Source organism: Physeter macrocephalus, chromosome 2 (genome assembly GCF_002837175.3).
Source record: "Physeter macrocephalus isolate SW-GA chromosome 2, ASM283717v5, whole genome shotgun sequence".
NCBI classification, from domain to species: domain Eukaryota; kingdom Metazoa; phylum Chordata; class Mammalia; order Artiodactyla; family Physeteridae; genus Physeter; species Physeter macrocephalus.
The window spans coordinates 108,753,140-108,778,965 of record NC_041215.1 but is presented as its reverse complement, the minus strand read 5'-3'; the positions used below and the strand labels follow the sequence as shown (position 1 = coordinate 108,778,965).

The 25,826-nt window shown below is 37.2% G+C and overlaps 1 protein-coding gene across 12 annotated transcripts in view; it reads right to left on the bottom strand.

Moving 5' to 3' along the window:
* PARD3B (par-3 family cell polarity regulator beta) overlaps positions 1-25,826 on the bottom strand; it is a 1,107,844-nt gene that overhangs the window by 413,501 nt on the left and 668,517 nt on the right. For all 12 annotated transcript variants that reach the window (XM_055089625.1, XM_055089621.1, XM_055089624.1 and 9 more), the window contains exon 16: positions 8,683-8,727. In XM_055089625.1, the coding sequence (XP_054945600.1) occupies positions 8,683-8,727 (45 nt within the window). The remainder of the gene's footprint in view (positions 1-8,682; positions 8,728-25,826) is intronic.

Here is a 25,826-nt window from a genome sequence, read left to right as displayed (position 1 = left end):
TACCGTAAAGTTTTAATGTCAAACATTCACTTTGTATTTATCAACCATCATGTAGTCCTTTAATAATATTTATCAACCATCATGTAGTCATTTAATAATATTTTTCACTGCAGATGTTCACTCTGGCATTTAGAAACGCTATTAGAATTGTCAGTTCCAAACCACTGTTTTCCAAATGTACAAGACACATATTCCCCATGGATGGTGAAGTTTGAGAGAGTTCAGCCACATTTGAAGAATGTGACATATACAGAAATAGGCTCGTCTCTTTATAAAATTATTTTTAATTTGTTCAAACAGTTAAACCTTTAGAAACTATACATTTTCTAAATCAGTGCACAATTAAGCACAGTAAATTTTATCTCCAAAGATAAGCTGCTGAATTTTGAATTACGAGACAGGATAATAAAAAAATTTCATTGCTGAGAAATTTGTAATATCAATATCAATATATAAGGGCATAGGGGAAAAGTATATACCGGATACACCATATCAACAAATGTCTATTGGAGCTCAGAATAGAATAATTTGTCCTGTACATTTATATTTAGGGGAAAAATGAATAGAACACCATAATAAAAATATAAACTATAATGAATAGCAACCATAAACAGATACAGACTTTGTGACAAAGTCTGTAATAAACTCTGAACAAAGTACATACTTTTTGTATATAGAAGCTTGTTCAGTTCTGGTGGGTTTCAATGAGAGAAACTGAAAAGACAAAACACCAGAGCTGTGCTAAATTATTCTTTCTGTTATCCATACTGGGTTTGGGGAAATTTGAGCATTTTAATGATAGTTTAGGTTATTAAATCAGGCAAAACTGGTAGCAATGATGTTTGAATTCACAAAGCAAGAGGTTGCTGAAGTAGAAGTCAACAGGTCTGACCAGCTGGGCCTTTGGTGGGGGATGATTTTCCCTGTCTAGGTATCAATCTACTCTTTAAAATAAGTTGATTGTATTAGACATATATAACTATCCACTTAGCCCTAACTTTCTATAATTTCACCATAAATAGAGAATTGAAAATATAACCACAAAAGATAAGAACATTTTAGTTCAGGGGAAAATTGTAGCTCATTTGCAACTCAACCCTTGAAGGCAGTGAATATGTGCACGTGCAGGTGTAAATATATTGTTTCGTAGTTTCCCATCGAATTTTGCTTCAATGACTTAAACACATCCCAACATGGGCTACCTATTATCTATAGTGTTTCTTATTTTCTTGACCAGCCTATTGACCAACCCTACAATGCCATTATGTACAGACTTTGACATCATCAAGCAAATTGAGACCATTAACATACTTCATTTCTTACCCCCCTCTACCTACAAATTTATCTGTACTACATGCAGCCCTGCCACTTTCCCTTCAATCTTGGCTCATCCTCTTCAAAGCCAACTGCTATAAAACTATACTCTTAATCCGATCCCTTTAAAAATTGCCTCTTTCCTCGTTCTTCATTCTCTTACAAATGTCTCTTTCTTCTCAGTCAACAAACTTGGTCCAGTGTTTCTCGTTAACATGAAATAGAACACCACCACCAACAAAAGACAACTTCTCTTCTCTAGATACATCTCTCTTTTTTTCTCTTAATATCAAGCTTCTGGAAAGATCATCTATCCTTGTTTCCACCTCCGATTCCTCCTCAAGCCACTTCATTTTGATCCTGCTCTCCTGTTTCCTGTCCAGCAGAAATAATTACCCATGGCCATTTCTCGGTTTCCAAACCCAGTAAAATTTAAGCATCTTCTCGAAACTTGTAACCTTGGGACCATTTCCTCCTGGAAAATCTTCATCTCCTCATCCTTCAGAGATAGGATCTCTTTACAAAAAATAATTCATCCAGGCCACCACTGAGTCATAACTGGCCCAAGCCTTTTTTCTATTTACCAGAGAGTGAGAATTGATTCTCCTGGCAACTGCAAAGCCATCTAAACAAACTAGGTGCATTGCTCCTGACACCCTTAGTCATTTCCCAAGATGTGAGCCCTTTGGTCATCTACTCCTTCCTGTGCTGTAGCCTTACACCACTCTGTCCATCTCCCTGTGACTCACCATCCCACTCTGCCCTCCAGCCCAGACTCCTCCACCTTGCCTTCTCGAATCTCCACTATCCTCCCATGGTTGACAAAATGCTGTTCACTTCCAACCTCTTCTCTGAAAATTCCCCTTCCTTTTAGCCTTCATTGAAATCTAGCTCTCCACCAAGAATTCTGCTTCTCCTGCAGCCCTCTCATTTGAAGCTGTTCTTTCTCACCCATATCATTCAAGTCAAGGTTAGGAGGGGGCTCAGCTATCTCCTTATTTCCCATTTCCATGTTTAGGTACATTGTTTCTCTACCCTTATATAAAAATCCTGACTCTTTCAGAGCTCAAGCTATCCTGTCACACTTCCTTCTCCTCCTCTTATTATTCCTTCTATCACTTTCACTCTCACATCATTAATACATGAACACTGCCACATAGCTTATGGGTTCCCTCTCTGTCTACTCTATTTTCATCTTATCGCTGTTGTTATCAAACGTACTTGCCTCAGGAAACCATTGGCCCAAGGAGGATAAGAGACACAGGCAGAAAACCTGGACCTGAACTACAGGTTAGAGCCAAGCCTGGCCAAACACTTCTGAGATCGGCAAGTCCCAGCCCACCTGAAGATACGTGATCAAGAAATAAATGTTAACTGTTGGTTTTATTACGTAGCATGGTTATAGCAAGAGTTGACTGATACACTGATAATCAAATTGGATCTTCTTTCTCACTTACCCACTAAGTTTGATTAAAAAACAAACAACAAAATTCAAGGCTTTATTCTCTAAATATTTCTTACTTTTCTTTCCTTAATTTAATCACTTACATTTATGCCCACATCATCTCTTATCTGGACTACTGCAGTGCTCTTTTAACTATTCTTGCCTTTAAAAAAAAAAATCCTTTCAAGTCCCCACAACAACCAGAGTGATATCACTAGACTATAAAACTGACCACTCCCCTCCTTTAATCTGTTTAGATTCTCTGAGCCTGTAGGATAAAATTCACATTCTTTCATTTGGTAGGCCTTCCCCATGATCTAATCTCTGCCTTCTTCTTTAACCTCCTAGCATGTCACTCTCCCCTTTGCACTCCTGCCATGTCGAACTGCTTACAGTTTCTGGAACACACCATGAAGTTTCATGTTTTCACAACTTTCCATGTGCCTGGAAAGTGTTAGCTCAGTGACCTTTTCTATTCCTCAAACTTCTATTTATCTTTCAGGTGCTGCTATGGAAGCACTTCCTTTCTGACACATGTCGCTTTGTATCTCCAGCGCTTAAAACTTAATACCTGTTACAGAGTGGGTATTTAATAAACATGAGTGGAACAGAAATAATTTTGAAAGTTGATTTATAAAAAAATGTAGTATCTATTTACTCATGAAATTTAGAAATGCACACACCTACACCATATTTGAATAGTAAATAACCTTATCTCACAATATATTTCTTTCTAATTTGATTTGATTGATTTGATTCTTTGAAATTTAGAGGATAGAGTAATCAATAACATTTTGTGATATAGGAGACACTAAGGTTGCTTCATAATCAAGTTTCTATAGAAAGAATCCTAGATGTATCATTAATTTTTTTCTAATGAAAACATCCTGAATCTCATGGAAATGTAAACCAAGGCTGAAGCATGTGGGAAATGTATACTTTTTGTGTGTCTAAAGCTATAGTTATCCAACATAACACATGACAGAAGCTTAGAAAATACACAATAAAAATGTTTGTCCAAATAGATAACCGTGCAGTATTACCTTAACCAACTGATGAGGAAAGAAACAGAGTTCAATTCCACTACCCACTTACTCTATGATTTTAGCTCCTCATCAACAATAACAATGAAAAGTCATAAAAAACAGTAATTCAATTAGAAGACTCAGATATGAAAAGTGATCATGGTTGGTGCTCCAAAATTTAAATGCATATTTTAACTTAGATATTCTATAAAAGTATGGAACACTAAGACTCAAAAAAATTTATGAAATGTCATTTAATAACCCATTACTCTTAAAGTGACTATCCAATCACCTTATGTTTTATCTTCTCTTTTGCAAAGATTCAGCAATTTCTTTAGCTACATTCGAACATTCTAGATTTGAAGTTTACACACAATGCATCTATTTATTTATTTATTTGGCTGCGCTGTGTAGCATGCAGGATCTTGTTCCCCGACCAGGGATCAAACCTGTGCACCCGGCATTAGGAGCACAGAGTCTTAACCACTGGACTGCCAGGGAAGTCCCTACACACAATGCATTTAAAGCAGAATGTATGTTCTGTCAAGTTAGCAACTTGCATATTAAGCTCTCAGCCTTTGCTGTAAGACACGTATCACATGCACATTTCCTATAACTTATGCATAATATGTGTACATAACATGCATATTTTTTCTCATACATCCCTTGGCCCACACATTCACGTGCACATGCATGCAGAGAAACAAAGGCACAAATGATCAGATTTGATGTTCTTCTCCTGCTCACTGAATTACCATAGAGCAATTACTCCTACTGTGCTCCTGGTTTAGCTAGCTGAGGTTATAAAAGGTAAGTAATGATGTATAGAATATCTTGATATGTGTGTCATGCCTTCCAACTAGACTGTGTCTTACTCCTATATTCTTCTCAGTTCCTGAGATTGTGAGGTGTTAGGCACATGCTGGTGGAATATAAAGTGTCCAAATTCATGAGCTCTGCCACACCGCATCTGGGTTTCTACCCTAACCCTAAGAGTTACCAACTGGGAGAACAAAGACTTATGCCTTGAGCTTCAGCTTCTTCATTAGCAAAATGTGTTGAGATACCAACCATATTTAGAGGCTGCAAGGCACCTCAGCTGCAGAGATGTCCCCCTAGATTGTTAATGAATACTTGCTCATTAATTGATAAACTCATCTCAGAAAAGGTCTAGACTTACTGCCAACCATTACTTTTACAGGCTTGCCTGTTTTACAGTTACATGGACAGGTGTCTGAGACTATAAGAAATTTAAATAGAAATAGGAAAGCTTTTTAGTCCATTTTGCTAATTAATATGTCAGAGCTCACAAAGAAGGACTCACTGGCTTTCTTCAGTACTGCATCATCTTAAAGAGCTGGGTCAGCAAAGATCTCTGTAGAGAGTCAATACATATTAAAACCATTCTAAGCAGTAAATTAAAACAAAAAAATATGAAGGCACATTTTAAAAAAGTAAAATTTATAAGTCCTTTCTATCTGAATGCTGAGGAGCATTAAACTGTTGGTTTAAGTGTCAGTTCAGTACGTAGGGAAAAAAAAGGACTCCTTCTCGGACATACTTTATGAGTCTGTGTATAGCCAAAATTAAAGCATAATGTAAAAAAAAAAAGGCTATGACAAATCTGATGTCATTTTCCTCTGGATTCTAATGTTTCCTCAGAATATTTGTCATTTAAAAAAATGGTTTTATTGTTTAAAATATACATTTTGCTGAAGTTATTTCCCCTGTGCATTGCTAGGATTTGAGTTTTGTCAGAATTCAATTAGTGAGATAGGGAAAAAGGTGAAAGACAGCTTTTTGGTTTTTCAAGGCTCTCTGAAACTTATGATTTTTTTTTTTAAAGGAACCGAACAAAAAGCATTTTGCTCCTAACTTCTCTATGGTAGGTCTCACCATCCCATAAACATTAATACCTCTTATATGTGGAAGAGCACCCCATAAGATTATAAACAGGAGTACCAGCCTGCCATTTTCCTTGCCAAGGTATGAGATGCAATGCACTGCCAGGCGTAGTCCCTGAGGTAGATTATTAGAGAAATCTCAAGAATACTGGATTGATTCCAGAAGAGGTGAGGGAATACTACATTTTGGGCCAAAAATGTTAGAAAGATTTATCTTACCTAAGACTTTGATTTGATCTGAGCTCTGAGGAATCAACCATTTAAAGAATAAGCCAAGGAAACGGTGCCAAAATATTGTCACAAATTTGGGAAGTACCCAAGCCAGTCCAACAGATGGAACTTGGCATGAAATGGCTCTCTACACACTAAGTAGCTGACTCAGAAGAAATTTTAACTCAGATGAATTTATTAAAATGTTGACTATCATCCTAAATAAGAGGATGGATGATAGATTTAGGTCAGCACATAAAATTTAATTTAACTTCCTGATGGTCTTGGATAGTGGGAAAGAGGCCCACATTTCTATAATTAAAAAGAGACAGAGGGAGATATTCTTTCTTCTTAGCAAAAGAGATATCACTTTTTCACCAGAAAATTCTGGAGAAAGGATTTGGGGAAGAGACAGGTGAAACAAAAAGAAGCTGACATTGGCGAGATAAGTATGAATGATCAGGGCACGTTGCACATTACAATCCAAACTGGCACTTGTTTAGTGGTCTAGACTGTAGCAGATGGAGACTATAGTTCTATATTAGGTGAATGTTAAAAATGACTGAAACAGGTTGCCAGAATCAAAAGGACCCTTAATTCTCTTTCACTGTCGTTACCACCAAAGCCTAATGGGAAAATGCTCTACCCAAGTGTAGCCCACACAGGGAGTTGCACTTCATAGGAGGGATGGGTTCTTGAGGAGCATTATAATTCAAGACCTTAATAGCATCTTTTTCTTTCATGCTGCTTTTTATTTTCTCAGTACTGTCTCTAACGTTTTATAGAGTGCTCTCATTTAATTTAAGTCTAGAGCTCACAATTTGAGGTGACTGGTTAGCCCTCTTCACTGTGTTTTATCGTATGCCACTTTGGCTCCAAAGTTATCAACTTTCTGGTTGTTTTCAGCGTTTGCCCCGGTTCCACAGAGAGCCAATGAAAAATTTGATGATGTTGTGATAGGATATAAAAGTACTTAAAATATAAGAATAGTGAATATTGTAATAATAGTTCATTAGTAACAAAAATCTTATTTAAAACCTCTGATGTATTTCAACAGTTTGATTCATGGGATATGAAGACCATTAGTATTATTTCTATTACCAGCTAAAATAACTCTGCCATGTGAACCTTACAGTTAACCTGACAGCTTTAAAATTATGCCATTTTTAACATTTTTCTTTTAATTTGGAAGATTATTTCAACTTTTATGTTTAGAGTACTTCTTTACTAATATCTTTATTTCACACTGCATAAAAATATATCATTAAAATTTACCTAAAATACTATAGCAATATGCCAAGATAATGTTTGCCTTTAAAAAGAGTGACAATAATTTTTAGTTACTGGCTAACAGTAGTTTGTTTGGAAATTAAGTCAGATTAGAGTAAGATTTGATTTCCTGGAAAAAGCCAGAAAGTTTATTATTTGTTTTCAAAAACCAAATTGATACACATTCTTCAAAAAATGCTTCTACTTCTTACCTTGAAGCCCATCCCAGTATGTAAATAGGTTTTTATCTTCAAGTATTAATATGTGTAAGAGAGTTAAGGACAAGAAGTACCAGGCATTTAAGAGGAACATAATGTAGGCTATCCTTGGAGTACCTTGGTCATGAGAACTTCCTTCTCAGACTCCGAAAAATATTTCCAGTAGTAGAGAATTTAATGGACGAGGATGATGGGAACAAGCAGCATGTGGCAATTTATCACTCCCTCAGAAATCTTTTCTTTCACAGTGATCTAACCTCTTAGGCTCTTTATTAGGAGGGACAGAAAAGAAAACATCTAAGAGTTGTGAACCAGACCTTCCCTGCTGTTATCACTAGTGAATCTGGAGAAAGAAGAAAAGGAAAAAAAATCATAATCTTGCCCTGGAACATGATGGAAGTAATGAGGCATCAAGGCCACTTACTGCTGAGAACATAATTGGCCCATAAACACAGGAGATGCTTGGTGATGGGAACGACTTCTCTGTTTCAGAAACGAAGGGATGCCAATAAATCATAACCCTCCTGTTGTTTGGAGTGGCATTTCTAAGAGTAAAATGGATAGTTTCCCCCCCAAATAATGCACCCTTACAAGAAAAGGATTACTGCTGTATTTACTAGCTTAGTAGCTTTAAGTGTTTTCAACTAATGTGAATAAATGATGCTGAAGAAAGGGCAAAGGAATAGAAGGTAGGTCATTTGGCAATGAAGGAAAAGCTTGGATTTTAGACCTGAAGGTATCTCACACAAAACAGAGAAAGAGCCTGGAGAACCTCAGAGTCCTTGTGGACTTCCTAGGGCACCTCCAGGGAGCTCATTCATGAGTCTAAAGAAAGAGAATACAGTCATCTCAGGCCCAATCCCCTTTGATGACAGGCAAAGAAATGATTCTTTTTTGAGAAGGAAGAAATGGCCACGTTTTTCTTATTGGAATTCTTTGTCCTGCCACTTTAATGTGAGAGTCATCATGGAAAAGAATTTCAAACTTTCTTGGGTTTTCTTTGTAATTTTTTATTATTCTAAGTGTTCAGCTGGCATACAGGTTAAAGATTGGGGGTTTTATAATTATTTTTTTGGAAACCTTTCTTCCTCCTTCTCAAACATTTGAGTCAGCATACATTATGCCACTATACACACGGACAAGCAATAATTCACTTTTGTGGAAGTCAGAGACATCTCATGTGTTAATTAGCAAGTCTTTCAGGGATGAGTGGATGGAAACAGGTTCCATCTGCTACTCAAACACAGCAGAGATTTCCAGGAAGGAGAATATAAAGTCAGTTACAAGGAATTTCTTACCCGATTTGTGTCCAGCCAACGAATGGACTTTGCTTTCATCTGGCACTGCAAAGAAATTAAAGAGACAAGGATCAGACCTGCTTGTAAATCAGCCATCTTTTAAACAATAAATTAATATAGATTTGTAATAAGTGAAATCTTTTACTGGCAAAGATTTGCGAAAACATTTTCCCCAGCCTGCCTGGGGCACCTCAATTCTATTGGTACATAATTTAAAGACAGTTATGAAGAAATATATGTACATTAAACCTTCTGTGAATAGAATTTCATTCTTTTAAAAATTTCTATTACTTTCAGTTCTTTTAACTGGGCTGTTGTTTTTGTATCCACAAAAACAGAAAAACTCAAGAATCTAGAGCTGTATAATATATAATAAAACTCTTTGAGCATGACAGCAATATATCTAATCCCCAAGGATCAGACTTCTATATCTGGACAAAATGGAGCAAAAGGGAACAAACTTACAATTCCTCCTGAAAAAAAATTTCTAAAATAGACAAAACATGAAACAATGGCATTTAAGAGATTAGACATCAGGCAACAGAGGACAGTGACTCTTGAGAGGTTGAAAACAGGTGGGATGACTCCTGCCATTGCTCCAGCTTACTGTCTGGAGAAAGTTTCCAGGTTGTGGTGCAGGAAGGGGAACACAGGCAGAGCCCAGGGATATCCCAGCCTGAGGACATGAAGCTGGAGGCCCAGGGAAACCAAGGCAGACACAGTTTAGGTCAGAGAATTGGAGAGAAGAGAGGTATACAGAAATCCTTCTGAGATCTGCAAAGGATCCCCTCAGGTATTTATTAATTGCTGATGATCACATGCATGTGAGGAAACTACCCAAGACCTGGGACAGAACCGCCCCAAAGGGGAAAGAGCACAGTGTCCAAAGTTTACACAAGGTTGGGAATAAAGTTCCTATTCCCAATACCCAGAGTGAAAAACTTCAAAATTCAGGGGCATCCATTAGAATAGGAAGAAGAATCTTTCTTCAGCAGTGGAAAAAATTTTAGATGAACACAGCTCTGATGAAATGGATACGATTTTGAAAGCTACAAATTACCAAAGCTTATATAGGAAGAAAGAGATAATCTAACAGCCCTATAGTTTGTTTTTTAATCGATTTGTATTGAAAGTTAAAACTTTCCCAGAAAGAAAACTCTAGACCCAGCTGATTTCCTGATGAATTCTACCAAACATTTAAGGAAGAAATAATACCAGTTCTACAGAAATTCTTTCAGGAAATTTAGAGGAGGGAATATTTCCCAACTCATTCTATGAGGCTACCATTACCTTGATGTTAATATCAAGCAAAGATGTTACATGAAAGCTACTAACCAATATCTCTCGTGAACAAAGAGGCCAAATTCTAAATCCTCAAGCAACTCTGCATGGATTATCACTTCAATATTCAACAACAGCTGTTCAATATTCACCATATATCACTGTCTACATTAGTCTGTAAAACTCGGGTGGCTCAAGGGTGGAAGCAAGGTGAGGGGAACTCTGCCAACAAGGAGGACCTCTTACATTTTCCCAAATACGAGATTGGTCTCAGAGTAATACGCTCCTCCTTCCTTTACCTACAACATTCAGTCATATTTCATTGACCCAGTTATTATACATAAATCTTACTAAATCTTCCCACACCCACCTAGCACTCCTTTCCTAAGCTATTTCTTTATTTTCTAGACAAAAGCACTACATGTTTGTGATTTTCCTGGTATTAACTGCTTAAAAATCGTGTTGGACTTTTCTTTGTGTTTCCAGTTGGAGATGTCAATCCATATGTATCAGGCTCCAATTGTGGGCCAAATTCTCTCTTTCCAAGGTCTGAAAAAACATACAGTGGAATCTATAGTACAAATGAAAAAATATTGGAAAACAATGATGGTGACTAAAAAAATAATACTAGAAGCTAATACTGAGCACTTGTAATATACAAGTTCTACCCTATACTCTTTATAGCTATTAATTCATTTAATGCTCATAGTAACCTGTAAAGATAGCTATTATTATCTTTACAGATAAGGAAACTGTGGCACATCTTGTAAGCGGAGGAGCCAAAGCTTAAACATGGCACTTTTAATCACTCTACTATACTTGTGATGAATCACAGAAGAGTTGTTATATTTTTCAGATTATTGATAACATGAATTAAATGCAAGAAAACACTTAACAAACACCCGTATGTTAGAACACTATTACCCTTTTAATTTGAATATGTTATTAATAGAAATCTTTCTATGTTGACCAATATTAACAAGCGTTAGCTATAAATTTGTTCAACATGTTCAGAAATCTATAGTTCTAACAGGTTCAAGCTAAAATAATTCATCTCCATTACACAGAAAAGAAATCATCTGTCTGAGTTAAAATAGTGACTTAGATACTTACTGGTTACCTGCAATTTACTTTAACTTTCTGTGCCTCAATCTCATCATATATAAAATGAGGTTGATATTGCTTTCCCCGTAGGTTTAGAGTGAAGATTATTTGTGTAAGTTTATGCAAAATACTTAGATCACATAGTAAGTGCTTAATAAATATTAGTTATTAGATCATTAATGATAAACTAGAGTTAATTTACATTAGATGTTACAGAATAACATGATAGCTAATAATGGGACAGATGTGGATTGAATTCAAGATTTATCAGGCAAGTTACTAAGCTCCTTTAAACCTTAGTTTCCCCATGTGAAAAATGAGATTAAAACACTGTACAAGGAGTTGTGAGAACTGAATGAAATAAATGTAAAAAAGCAGTTAGCACAGTTCCAGGTACATGTTTTTCAATAAATGAAAATTTTTGATAAATGGAAACTGAGAGTGGTAAAGGTGGTGAATTTAATGATGGCGGTGGTGCTTATGATTTAACTTGCCTAGGATTATAAAGGAATAGGCAGGGCACAAGGTACTTTCAATTGCTATCTCATGGATAATCCAATACCCACAGCAGGTTTTACCTCCCGGTTTACATGGCTCTCAGTTCATCTTGTAGTGGAAGAAAGGCAAAGGAAATATGGTATTCAGATTACATACATGATTTTATTTTGTGCAGTTATTCTGAAAAAGGAATTCACACAAGGGTAGGATCTTATTTTTTGTTTTTGTCTTTTTTTTTTTTTAACAGACATAAGTTATCCCATTAAATCTAAGGCAATTAAAGTACTGCAAATTCCCTTGCCATGTTAGGTTGAACATGGTAACTTAACTTTTTGGCTGAATACTATCTACTATTCTTAGTAGGAATACTAATTACTTTAATTGACAATTTGAAATTCTTTAGAACACTACCAAACTATTTCAATAAACAGTGTAGAACATCCAAATGGGTGATGGGCATAAAAATTAGGGGTCTTTCTCCAAAATATTCACTGACACAGATGTCTATCTTGAGGACAGAAGATAAATGAATAAACATCATAGAAAATAGAGGGAACTGTAATGACTTAATTAATAGAATACATTTTACTTAAAAGGTTAAATTGGGAACAATCATCTTTTATGCACATGCTTAGTGCTGGGAAGTGATTTAAATAACAGTAGCAAATGAGAAAATGAGGTAAAATTATACACACCACCAAGCTTTTTAAAAAAATGACAAGTGTTATAATTAATACTCAACTTCTTTTATAACTCACATTACCTTAAAGCTACTATAAAGTTTCCTCTCAGGGCTGGAGCTTAAGTCTAGTCATTTCCTGCATATTATTTAGATAGCACAGCAGTTGGAACAGTAGCAATATTAATATGATAGCTATGTCATTTTAAACAAAGAACTTATTTACAAGAGGTTGAAAATGAGTGAGCCTGGTGTGGGAAAGGTCTACCATTCCAAAATAGTAAGTAAGGTACCAAAAGTGTCAAGAAAGAGAGTGTTGATGGAGCAGGAGCCAAAATTTCTTGTTCTGGTTCTAATGACAGATTGTTTTCTCTTCCTTTCTTTCTTCTCCCCACCTCTCCCTCCCTCTCCCCTTCCCTCCCCCATCCCTTCCTTCCCTGTTCCCTTACCTACCTACCTTCCTTCCAGTTTCTAGAGCATATTATATTCCCTTTCTTATCCTTCAGTTTCCAAGGATTGGTATTATTTGCTCTTGATTACTTTAAAGAGTTATTATAGTAATTGAAGAGGTATTAGGGAAATGTTGAGTCCTTCTGAAGATGAAATTCACAGACATTTTTATTACATTCTTAGAGGGCACTGTGGACTCGTCCCTCTTGAGATTTCGCTAGATTTATTTAGATAATGGGATTTCTATTAAGCTCCTGCTTCCTAGCATTCAACTCAAGATCAATGGACACTATTTGATTTAATTACTATAAGGTTTTTCGTAAGGAGGACACTCTTTGGTTTGGATGTTTGTTAATTTCCTGGTGCGTCCTCTGGTTCAGGAAGACTTGCTCAGGAAACACAGCACCCTGTGGGCCTATGTTTCCAGTTATTTTGGTTGTAGACCTTTGAAGCTAATCAAAGGTCTACCAACTACCCAACACCAGTGGAACCTTTTTAAAAGGTGTGGATAAACGCACAGTGTCTTTTGGCTTAATTTCAACCAGGTTCATTGTTAGAGTTGAGAGAAACCATAAAGAAAGAAAATATGGGAAGAAAATCTGTGAAAAATATGGTACTCCGAGAACTTATTAGTGGCAGACACTAAAGTGCATATACTACTTACATATATTGGCTTCCTGGTAGGATATATTTATATTAATATAGTGATCACTTAAAGTGTTTTATTCTTTTGTCAAGCCCTCTTATACTCTTCAAATGCATTCTCACTGGGGGAAAATAATCCCCTTGCTTATTGATAGCATTTGATATGAATTTTATAAGTGACTATTAGGGACTGCACTTGCTTAATAAAACTTTGAAGAACAGTGGCAGATTTGGTGCATTAATGGGCCCCATAGGCTCTTCTTATGCTGACAGAAGATGGTATATTGCTAACACGTACAAATCTCTTCAGATAAAAATTGCCACCAGCTAGGTATTCTTTTTGAGAATGCCAATACTATGTCACGAATGGGGAATATGCAAATGTGTTCAGATTCCCACTACTTCATATGGAGATACTTTGATGCAAAGCAGCATTCTAAAACATGATGCAATGCTGGTCTTTCACATAGACAGCTCTATCTCATTTAACTTTTGATTTCCCTGTCTTTGGCAAAATAGAGACAGCAGTTTTGAAGATGATGATTGGCACAATAAAAATCTATCTTCTAATGAGGCCATAAACACTTCTCTTTGGATAGTTTACTAGGAAACTAAATATCAAATAATTCCTTAATGGTTAATAAACTTGTTTCTAAAAGTTGTTCCTTCAGAATTAAAAAAAAATGGATGTAGTTGCCAATATTAAGAATCAATTTTCTTCTCTTTTAGCAGATCAGTTTCCGTGCCACTGACTGATTTCCAGAATTTCTAAGGAACACAAACCTGTTTCAAGTTGTAAATTAAGTTCCTTTCTTAGCAACCATGAACTATTACTACATTAATTTATAGTGTTTTCTTATGTCAATGACTATTTGGCATACTGCTTCTCCTTAGGGAGACTTTTTGAGTTTTCAGCACTATAAATTCTTATGTGTTGAAAAATTCCTCCATCTCTTAGAAAAAAAGCAAAATACAAAAACAAAATAAGGCATTTGCTGAAAAAGGGGCTAGACGATCAGTACAATATAATGACATAAATGTTTATCTCACCATCTCCCCCAAAGCACCCTGTTCATCCCTGGATGCGTTGCTGCTCTGACAATACTCTAATCAGAACACAACAGCTGAAGTTTTCTTCTAATGTTATAGAGCATCTTCCAGCCAGGCTGCCGCAGGACAGAAATGAGGGACCCATTCCCTCATCATTATCCAACTATTCATATGTTCACAGCTTTTCAGTGATCTCCTCAGAATTCCTTTTTTTTTTGGCCACGCAGCATGCAGCATGCAGGATCTTAGTTCCCCGACCAGGGATCGAACCTGGGCCCCTTGCAGTGGAAGCACAGAGTCCTAACCACTAGACCACCAGGGAATTCCCTTTTTTTCTCCATGAATCTTAGGAGAGCTTCAATCTAAAGTCAGGAAAATCTAATACTTTCCTTACGTTCTTATACTATTGTCTTTATCTCATTAAAGAGCATTGGAAAACCCAAAACATGCCTTCATAAATTCAGTGATTCATTTGTCTTGAATCTACTCAATAAGCACTTTCTTTCTGAAAAGAATCAGACACTCAAGCCTGAGGTTTAATGAGGAGATACAAATAAATAATGTATTGATACAATGTCATGTAATAAATAGTATAATAAAGGTAGAAGGATATGTGTTGCGGATATAGTAGACAGTCACACAGACACGAGGATTCACAAAAATAATAAAGGTTTTCGGTGACTGAGTACTTGAACCAATACACCTGGGACACTTCCTGTTCATGGCAAGGGAGCAGCATGATAAGAGTGAAAGAGCTCAAGCTTAGCTGTTAAAGGGACCTGGATTCTGACACTAATTACATGTGTGACCATGGACTAATTACTTGGTCTTTTTCAATCTTATTGAACTTATTTGTAAAATGTAGATAATGCCCCCTACTACAGAGTATGAGACAACCTAGAGGATATAAAAACTTACCTTGGAATCTCGCAGAAGCAAGTGCTTAAAGATGGATTATACCTGCCTTTCACACACCACCACTTCTGCTAGGTGCTCTGCATTCTATCACATCAGAAGTATGTTTTTGAACAGGCCGTGCAACTTCACGCATCTGTACAATATTATACACATAGCACATGGAATTTCTTCTGACTTACAATGAAAATTCATCCATTCTCCTGCTAGGCAAACATGTTTTAAGACCTCATTCAAATGTCATCTTCTCCAGGTCATCTTCTCATGTCTCCAGGCTGAGCTTCAGGACCAAAGTAATTTGTAAATATCTCAATTATTTGTGTATGGGTCTGTTTCACATTAAACATGAGCACCTTAAGGAAGGGATAGGCCTTGTTTTTCCTTGCTAGCCTGGAATCCTGCCCACCCCCTCGTAGGTACTCGTTAATGTTTGCTGAGTGAATGAATGCAACACTTGTATGAGTAAAGAAAGGAAGCAGCAATTTGGATACGTCCATTCAGCAAAATGTTCTAGACCAATGAATGTGAAATATGTTCATTGTGGTATACATATGGTTCTATGAATGTTGGAACAAAAATGTGTATAAACCTAGTAAAATTCTTGTGGTGCAATTTGCAGATAGGCTCCTGGCAAGGAAAGGGTGACTGGAAGAAGGTGACTGGAAGTCGAACCTGGGATAGGTCTAAATAAAGACCACAACATGGTAGAACTGTTTGTTATAAATATAAACCCACTTATATTTTGAGTAGTGAACTGTAGAAAAAATATAATTGGTAGTCTAGTCACAACTCACTGTGTATCTCTAATAAGTAGGTTATTAGTGTTTATGAATTTACTTTTGGGCTTGCTGGCATTCATCTCACTGTTGTTCCCCACATGGTAATGACACTTGAAAGAGCAACTCATTCTGTGTACAGAAAATATCACATTACATTAACACCAATACTGAATACTTGGTACAGAGGGTACTTCTTTCAGTACACAAATGTTATGAGTTTTCAAAGCTGTAAATAGAGTAAATAGATGTCTTTTTGTTACATCACAATTTCAGACAAAAACAAAAAGAAAACCCACTAACTTTAAAAACTGCTTCTACAAAGTATTGAAACATTAATATATTTATAACATATGTGTAAGATATAACAGACAAAAATAAAGCAAACACTGTGTATCAACCAATGGGTTTGAGAAAAGAATATTAGTTTACTCAATTGCATTCCTTTCCCTCCTTACTCAGAGGTAACCACAATCCTGAATTTTGTACTGTATCATTTTCTTGCTCTTTAAAATTTTACCACAAATTTGTCCCCAAATAACATTCTTTAAATTTGTATCTTTCATTAAATCATATTGGATTTTGTCACTTACTTTGCTGTGTATACTGATGTGATCATACAATTTTTATTTTTCAGTCTGTTAATATGTGACTTACAAATGTTTGATTGATTTCAAATTTTAAACCAACTTTGCATTCCCAGGACAAACTCTACTTGGTCATAATCTTTTTTATACATTGTTGAGTTCAACTTGCTAAATTTTTAAAAAGAATTTTATACCAATTTATGAAGAATGTCAATCTAAAGTTTTCTTTCTTCTATGTCCTTGTTTGGTTTTGGTACCATAGTAATGCCAGCTTCATAGAATGAGTTGGGGAAGCATTCCCTCCTCTTTATTTATCTGGAAGTGTTTCTGTAGAATTCCTATTATTTCCTCCTATAGAATTCACCAATGAAGCCATTTGGACCTAGAGTTTTCTTTGTGGGAAAGTATTTCACTATAATTCAATTTCTTTAATAGCTATAGGGTTATTCAGACTATTTCCCCTTGTATGAGTTTGATTGTTTGTCTCTCGCAAGTTTTGTCCATTTAAGTTGTCAAATTTATTGTTCATGATATTGCCTTAAAATTCTTTTAATATTTGTAGAATTTATAGTGATGTCCCCTCTCTCAATCCTAACAATGTTCATGTATCTTGTCTTATTTTATTTTGATCAGTCTGGTTAATGGTTTATCATTTTTATTGACCTTCTTAAAAAACTAGATCTTAATTTAATTTCTCAATTTTTTTCTATTGATTTGTATTCTGTTTTTTATTATTTCCCTTCTAATGCTTAATTTGGGTTCAATTTTATTGAACCCTCTTTATTTTCTTAACATGAAAGCTGGCTGAGGTCGTTGATTTGAGAACTTTCTCCTTTCTCTAATACAGTTTAATTCTATAAATTATTCTCTTACTGGCATCCCACATGTTTTTTAATCACACAAATGTTGATATGTACTGTTTTCATTTTCATTCAATTAAAATACTTTCTAATTTCCCTCTTAGTATTTTCTTGACCCATGTGTTATTGAGAAGTTCTTTATTTTCCAAATATTTGTAGGCTTGCCAGCGTTCTGTTTTTGAATTTCATTTTAATTCCACTGTAGTGAGGGAATATAAGTTGTATGACTTGAATTCTTTAAACATTTTTTTTTGTGCTCAGGAGTTCACTGAGATACTTGGACCTGGCTTTCTAGATTTCACTAAATTTGGAAAATTTGGGGCCATTATTTCTTCATATATTTTTTCTCTGCTCACCCTTCTCTCTCATTTGAGGAATCCAATCACACATACTTTAGGCCACGTTGAAGCTGCTCTTCAGTTCACTGTTCTTTGCTCATTTCTGTGTCTTTTTTCTTCCTGTGTTTCAGTTTGTATAGTTCTACTGCTATGTATTCACATTCACTTATCTTGTTTTCTGCTACTGTCTAATCTGCTATTAATTCCATCCAGTGTATTTTTCATCTCAGACATTAAACTTTTCATTGCCTGAGGACAGATTTTTTTTACATCTTCCATACCTCCACTTAACATGTTTAATTTTCTTCTAGACTTCTGAATATATGGAATACAAACATAATAATTTTTTAATGTGTTTGTCTAATGTCTGTATCATTTCTAGTTTTAATGATTGAGTTTTCTCATTATGTGTCATATTTCCATACTTCTTGGCAAGCATGATAATCTTTCATTGGGTGCTAGATACTGTGAATTTTACCCTTGTTGGGTGCTCGGTATTTTTGTATTCTTACAAATATTTTTTCTCTCTTCGGAATATAGTTGAGTTACTTAAAAAGATTTAATCCTTTTGGGCTTTGCTTTTAAGATGTGTTAGTCAGGACTACAGCAGCATTTACCCTAGGCTGATGATGCCCTACTGCAGAAGAAGTGCCTTTATGCATACCTTATCCAATGTCCTGTGGATTTTAAGGTTTTCGTAATCTTGCTGGTGGGAACAGGTACCATTCCTGGTCCTGTGTGAGCTCTGGGTATTGTTTCCTGGATCCTTTTGGGACTTATTTTCTCAGCCTTGGTAGTTTCCTCACATACATGCTCTGATCAGTGCTCTGTGTATAATACCCAAGAGAGATTCTCTATATAGTTCTGGAGTTCACTCTCTATGCAGATCTCTCTTCTCTGGTACTCTCCAAACTCTAACCATCTTGCTTTCCCTAGAGTCTTAGCCCTATCTCCTTAATTCAGGTATTGAAAAATGTAATGTGAATCTTGTAACAAGTTTCACAATACGGTACTATTTAATTTCTCTGAAATAAGTTGCAAGATAATTCCAATATTTAATAAATTAAAATATCTTGTCCTTATAACCACAGCTTCCTAAATCACAGAACCAGTGGCCCTAAGACTACTTGAGTAACTATAACCCAAAGTGTAATGGGGAGAACACTGAGCTAAGAATGTGATCAGTGACTGAGGATATTCTTTGAAAGTCTCATTACCTGCTTGCCTCCTACATAAGGATATGATGAAATCAATTCTGAGAATAAGCAATTAAAAAATTTGTTTGGAATACAGGACCACAAAGAGAATGCAGCTAAGCTGCATAAGCTGGTGGACTGAAAGGAAACCGTGTCTAGGCCCAGGGCTATTCCCCTGTCCTGACAGCACACATGCTACCTTCATGAGCAAGTCACATGACTTTCTTCCAAGTGTCCTCATAACCAGACCCAAGGCTTCTTCCATCCCATGACTGAACTTTGGCAAATGCCTCCAACTTGCTCTTGACCTCCCTCCACCTGCTCAACTCTACATCTTATTTACCATATTCCGATTAATCTATGCTAAACATCACTTTCATCATTTCTCTAACCTACTCAAAAACCTTCACTAAATTCACCTGCTTAGAAAATAGTTTCCTTAGTCTTTTATTTAAGGTTTGAACCCTTTTTATCTTTCTCCTTATATTTTCCTCTATTTACCTGTTATTGAAGTCATTTACAGGGATTTCTTATTTCTTCCTATTTGTCTTTACCCTTAATAGAAATGCCTCAAACCTCTCGTATAAAACTATATAATACTATATTGCTCCTGGGCCCAGCTCTCCACTATAACCTCCTCTTTGTAGAATACTCTATTTCTGTCTCCCCCAGGACACTTTAGGTTTGCCTCCAAGCAAATGTACCACTTTTTATCCTGTGGTATGTTGATTTGTGGGCAACTTCAATGAAGGCAACGATAGTATTTTATTCATCTTCACATCATAAACAGTTACAGATTACAAAGGCCCTCAGGTTAGTTGTATGAAGTCTCTCTCTCTCTTTTTTTAAATCTACGGCAGGGAAAATACCACTGCGTGAGATCCCTCCCAGGAAACTTCTTTCTCGGTGAATTCTTTGGATCTACCCAAGGGTTGGACTATTTCCAGTACTTAGAGTATGAAAACTCTCATGTTTCCTGGGCCCTTGATAAGTATTTCCGTTATCAGCAAGAAATCAATATTGATTAAACCATGGGGAAAAAAGGGCAGAGGCTACCCTATAAGTCACACAACAAATGGCCATTATTCACTATTAACCAGTGAAACAACACATCTCTCATCCCACTATTTACAATGTATATTTCCATAGAGTGAGTCTCTCTTTAACAGGGATAAGGAGGAAGGTAACTAAAACTTACTACCAATTTACACGTGTCACACATCGTGCTAAGCATTTTAATATACGTTATCCCATTCAAACCTCACAAAAGCTCTGTGAGCACTATTACCTTCACCTTACAGAGGAGGGAGCCGAGGCTCAGAAGTGTTGTGTCATTAAATTAGCAAGTGGGATAGCTGGGAACTGAAGAGTTCCCAACTTCAAAGTATACATTCCTTCTACTATGTGAGTCCAAGTGGTAGGATTTTGCTAATAGCTTTACCACCAAGAACTATACATTTCACTAGTCACCGCTACCTCCTAAAGTAGAATTTCATAACCACGTGAAAGGGCAAATGGTGTCTCTTAAAAATGGTTGTTGATGCTCTCAGAAGTAAGAAATAGGGTTGTCATAAGTTGTTTTGAGCCTCATACACCCGGAAATTGTTACCAAGGGGAGGCATTGACTATGGTTCAGACGACGTCAGAGCAGGGGAGAAAGAGAAAAATCAAAGTGACATTACAGAGAATTTATTGCTCGAACATAGGAATGAAGCAACAGAGAGGACCACCAATGAATCCAGTGTGTGGTCTTGGGACTGAGGGCCACCATTATTAGAAGTTAGAGGGAAAAAAATGGCGTAGGATCAGGTCAGTAGTCTCGACAGAGTAGAAGCAGCATGGCGTGCCTGGGGACTCACATCTCTCTTTTTCATCCCCTGCCAACTTTTTGATGCAACCTGAGACACTATTAGATTTTGGCAGCCAAACTGGCCTATTGTTGGCTCGTCAAGTGTACAGTCAACGCAAATCCTGAAGTCCTTTTTATATTAACTGCTGTTAAGCCAGGTCTCTGTCCAACAAACATCCGTGGAGATCCAGTGCTATGCCAGTCATCATGCTGGGCACGAGGACTGTGGAAGTGAACAAGACAGTCGAGCCGTGCACCGGCAGGGTTTCTATCACACAACTAACCACAAGGAGTGAGAGGACTATTAGCAAACCTTCCTGATCAAAGCTACCTTCAGCTCTTCACTTTGACAGATGTAATAAGCCCCTGGCTCATCTTTGGGATTCTGCACTTACTCCTTATAGCCTGCTTTCCACACAGGCACTACCGTAATCCTTTTAAAACAAAAAGCAAAACAAAAATCTTACCGTGACAGTCTCTTGACTCAAAGCCTACCGACAGCTTCCAATCACATTCAGAAGAAAATCTAAAAACTTACTAGAGTCTCCAAGGCCTGGTCCCTGGGGGCCTTTCCAACTTGTTCTGCATGGCTCTCCCCTTGCTCAGCGTACTTCACCCATCCTGGACTCACTGCAGTTCCCCAAACATGCCAAGTACGACCCCCTTTAGGGCTTTGGGACACGCTCTTCCCCCACACAGTTCATGGCTCTCCTTCATTCACATCTTCACAGATATCAGATCATCACAGAGGTCCTGCCGGACCACCTTACCTAAAGTAAGGCCTTCCACCCCCAAGTCTGTTACTGTCTCCTCCTCCTGCTTCATTTTTCTACAAAGCAGTCATCACTGACATCTTCTCCATTAGAACATAAGCTCCACGTGGATGTGGGCTTTGCTTTGTTCACCGTTTTGTCTCCAGGGTCTAGAACAGTGCCTGGTACACGGTAGGTACTCAATAAATATGTTGAATGAAACAAGGATGCTCAGGGAACTGGGAAAATAGGTAATACAGAGACTAGACCTAGTTTATGGATTGGGCCTTCCTGATGGCTTTAAGTTGAGACCTGGAGATGCAGAGGGAAGGGTGAAGTTGATTTTTGAACACAGGAAACACGACAGCCCCCAAACAGGTCCCACACACAGAACCTAAAAATCCCTTGTACAGTAGAAGTGCTCAGCATGAGCGCGTGACTGGTGAGAGACCGAATGGGGGGCGGGGAAGAAACGGGTCAGTCACGGAGAATCTCGAAAGTCACATTAATGAGTTTTGTCTTTATCCTCAAGGCAATGGGACACTGTTAAGGGATGTTCAGCAAGAAAGTGACATGATCGGATTTATGTTTTAAAAAGATCACCCAGGCTGCAGCGTGGAAAATGGACTGGATGGGAGTAAGACAGGAGGCAGTTGCTTCCTTTTTTTTTTTTTTGAACCCAAGTACAGGAATTTACATTTATCCCTATTAAATTTAATCTTCTGAGTTGCAGCTCATCAGTTCTCCCTGTTGAGATCTTTTAAAATCCCTATTCTGTCATCCATGCATTAGCTAACCCACCAAACTGTGTGCCTCTTACACATTTGACAAGTCGGCCTGCTACACCTGAGTGATGCGCAGGGCTTATGTTACTGAACACCATCCCTGCTCTCTTCAGGTGCTTGTGGGATGTCTGGCTGGGTAGCAACATACTCTCCCATCACGAGGCAGTATCTCTTGTAAAGTTAACTGGCCATCCCAGAACTGAACTATAACCCTCAAGATCTAGTAACCCGAGCTACCCAGGATTTTCATGTGCATTTCCCCCAGAGCTTATGGACTTCATACTAAGACAGCAACTCAGTTTATTCTCACAGGAATTAATTTTGGCACCTGGCTTCTGGCTGGGGACTGTATAGTTGCTTCTGTTCCTGGCTACAATAAATGCTATCAAAAGATTTCTGTTCTGGCATGAACTGAAATATGTAATAGTGTCTATATTTCTGCCCAGACTCTACTATCATCTGTTTAATATGCAAACTGTCTAAGGCTACTAGTATGTAATAGATTTTGAAAAGTTGTCATCCAGACTCACTATTTATTAGAGGATATTAATATGGGGGTTTATGTGCTGTCTCTCCAATTCAGAGCATACAACCACTCACTTAAAAAGGATCACAAAGTTCCGCACACACTAGTGAAATGATCTGGTAATTTATACTGATCTATTAGGTGAGCTCATTTAAATCAGGCTCCTTTTCGCAGAACGGGTGGTTACACATACATATTAAATGTCCACTATTTTTCTGGAAGGTACTGAGGTATATTAAGGGTCCTGAACAAGGTTGAACTAACAGAAAACATTACTAGGAAAAAGAGGAAGTTGCTAGACCCAGACTCCAAAGTGACTTCACAGGATGCGATTTTTTAATCTCTTTTCCTTAGACCAGGGGTTTCTTTGGAGGCCTCAGAAGCTACCAGCCAAGCAAGGGAAAAAGGAAAAGCAGTGGGTTGCATTTATGGTGCATCAGCCCCTCCTTTCTGCTGCCCCCCAATTCTTACATTAAATACAGTTGCTTGTCATAAAAGTTCGAAAGATATTCAGAAAAACTGATTTAAAATTATTTGGGTATGAATCTCTCATTTAGTAAGAATTGACTGACTTTTTAATCAATCTTTGTGAATACCTAGAAATTCTTGTCAGCTGGGGAAAAAAAGCCCAAAATATAAATGTTATGTACTGATATTTTAAAATAAATTCTAAATGTAACAATTAATAAAACTGGCATAATTATACATTTCAGAACTAGTCATTTATTAATTTCAAATTTCTGGCTTTATTCTCGTAGTTTGGAGCCAGTAATTTTTTCATGTCTCGGATACTTTGGGGTAGGTCCTTGTAAAGCACATAGGCTCTAAGCCTTGTGCCTAGAATGACTGACAGGAAAAAAACAAAATCATTGCCTGCTTCAACCAGAGGAACTGTTTCACAGTTCAGGACACAAAAATATAAACTTAAAAATCATAGCTTTAGGATCATTAAGAAGAAAAAAAATAATGATTTACTGATGTTCCATATGGGCATTTCCTTTCTATATGTTGTGCCTTCACTAGATTTTCCAGCTTGAAAATGGCACCTTCATTTTCCCAAGCAACTCTGACTCCTCATCCTCTGCTCCTGCCTCAATATATAATTGGTCAAGCTTGACTTTGACCATAGGTAGGGAATCAGGTCATTGCTCTCTTACTGCTTTTCTACCCATTCTACAATTCTATCAAAATACGATTGGAATAATAGTCTCTAAAGACTAAGATCTAAAAGAACTCTCAACTTCTGCCAGCTCACATGAGGCTCTCTTTGCATTTCTGTATATAAGCAGTGACCAGAAGCATACAGCCTTACAGGGTAGCTATGGAATACACTGTAGGATGGCTGACCCAATGTCACCAACAACCTCGTTCTCCCCAGCTACTTTCTGGCTACAAGGAATGTGACATGTCATAGCCTGGCCAATAAGCTAAAAGTGGAAACTTTCAGGGCAGCACTTCTAAGACAATATTGGATATCCTGATATAAAGGGAAGAAGGTGGCACAACCTTTTGCCTTCTCCCCGTCCACCACTTTTTTTTTTTTTTTTTGCGTGGAACATGGATATGATTTCTGAAGATACAGCAACCATCTGGACACTGCAGTAACAAATAGGAGGACAAAGGCCAAAAAAAATCAAGAATGACAGAATAGAAAAAGAGAAGGAGCCTAAGTCTCTGATGGCTTCACCGGGACACTGAATTGGCCCTATCCGGACTTCATGTAATATATGACAAAAAAAACTGTTTATTACACCACTGCTGGTAGAGCTCTCCGAGAGTTGCAGTGGAATGTGCTCCTATTTAATACCATTTTAACTGGTAGGGAGTAGCTTTTTGTGTCGACCCCAAATCTGTTAACAAACATCTCATCACTCTGCCCATAAATATTCTTATCCTCTCTTTCAGATGACAGTCCTCAGTGATGTGAGGTCAGCCAATACACCCTGCTCCCTCTTCACCCTTTTTAGAGTTAAATATCCCCATTTCTATCAGGGACAGGATTACCTGCTTTTTAAATTCTATTTTAAAGTGATTTCAATGATGCCAATTGATTTGATTCTAATTTTAAGTGTAACACATATTTGAAGATTTGAAATATGCAGAAATATGTCTAAGATAAAAATGATCCTTCCACTGTCCACTAAGAGAAAAATCAACGTTAACATTTTGACAAATGTCCTTCCATTATTTATATATGTATAGACAGGCACATCTCAACATACATACATATACTAATTGTACACTGTGTTCTTTACATGTTTTATCATGTATGTTTCATATCATTAAATAGTCTGAAGAACTTTACTGGTAATTCTTCAGACTATTTAATAATTTTACTGGTTGCATAATAGATACTGCATAATATCTATCAGATTAATAGCCTATTATTTCACTAATCCTCTTACTGCTGGAAAATTAAGTTCACGACAGTAAAAAATCAAACTTAAATCTTGGTCAAATCTTTCATTTTTTTTCTAGGATGGTTCTTTTAAATGGAATTACTGGATAAAAAGGTAAAAATGGTGCTAAGGTGCCTTATACAATTACTGCATTGCCTCGCAGTAAGGCAGCATCAACTTAAAAACACAACAAGCAGGGATTCCCTGGTGGTGCAGTGGTTGAGAATCTGCCTGCTAATGCAGGGGACACGGGTTCGAGCCCTGGTCTGGGAAGATCCCACATGCCGCGGAGCAACTAGGCCCGTGAGCCACAACTACTGAGCCTGCGCGTCTGGAGCCTGTGCTCCGCAACAAGAGAGGCCGCGACAGTGAGAGGCCCGCGCACCGAGATGAAGAGTGGCCCCCGCTTGCCACAACTAGACAAAGCCCTCACACAGAAACGAAGACCCAACAC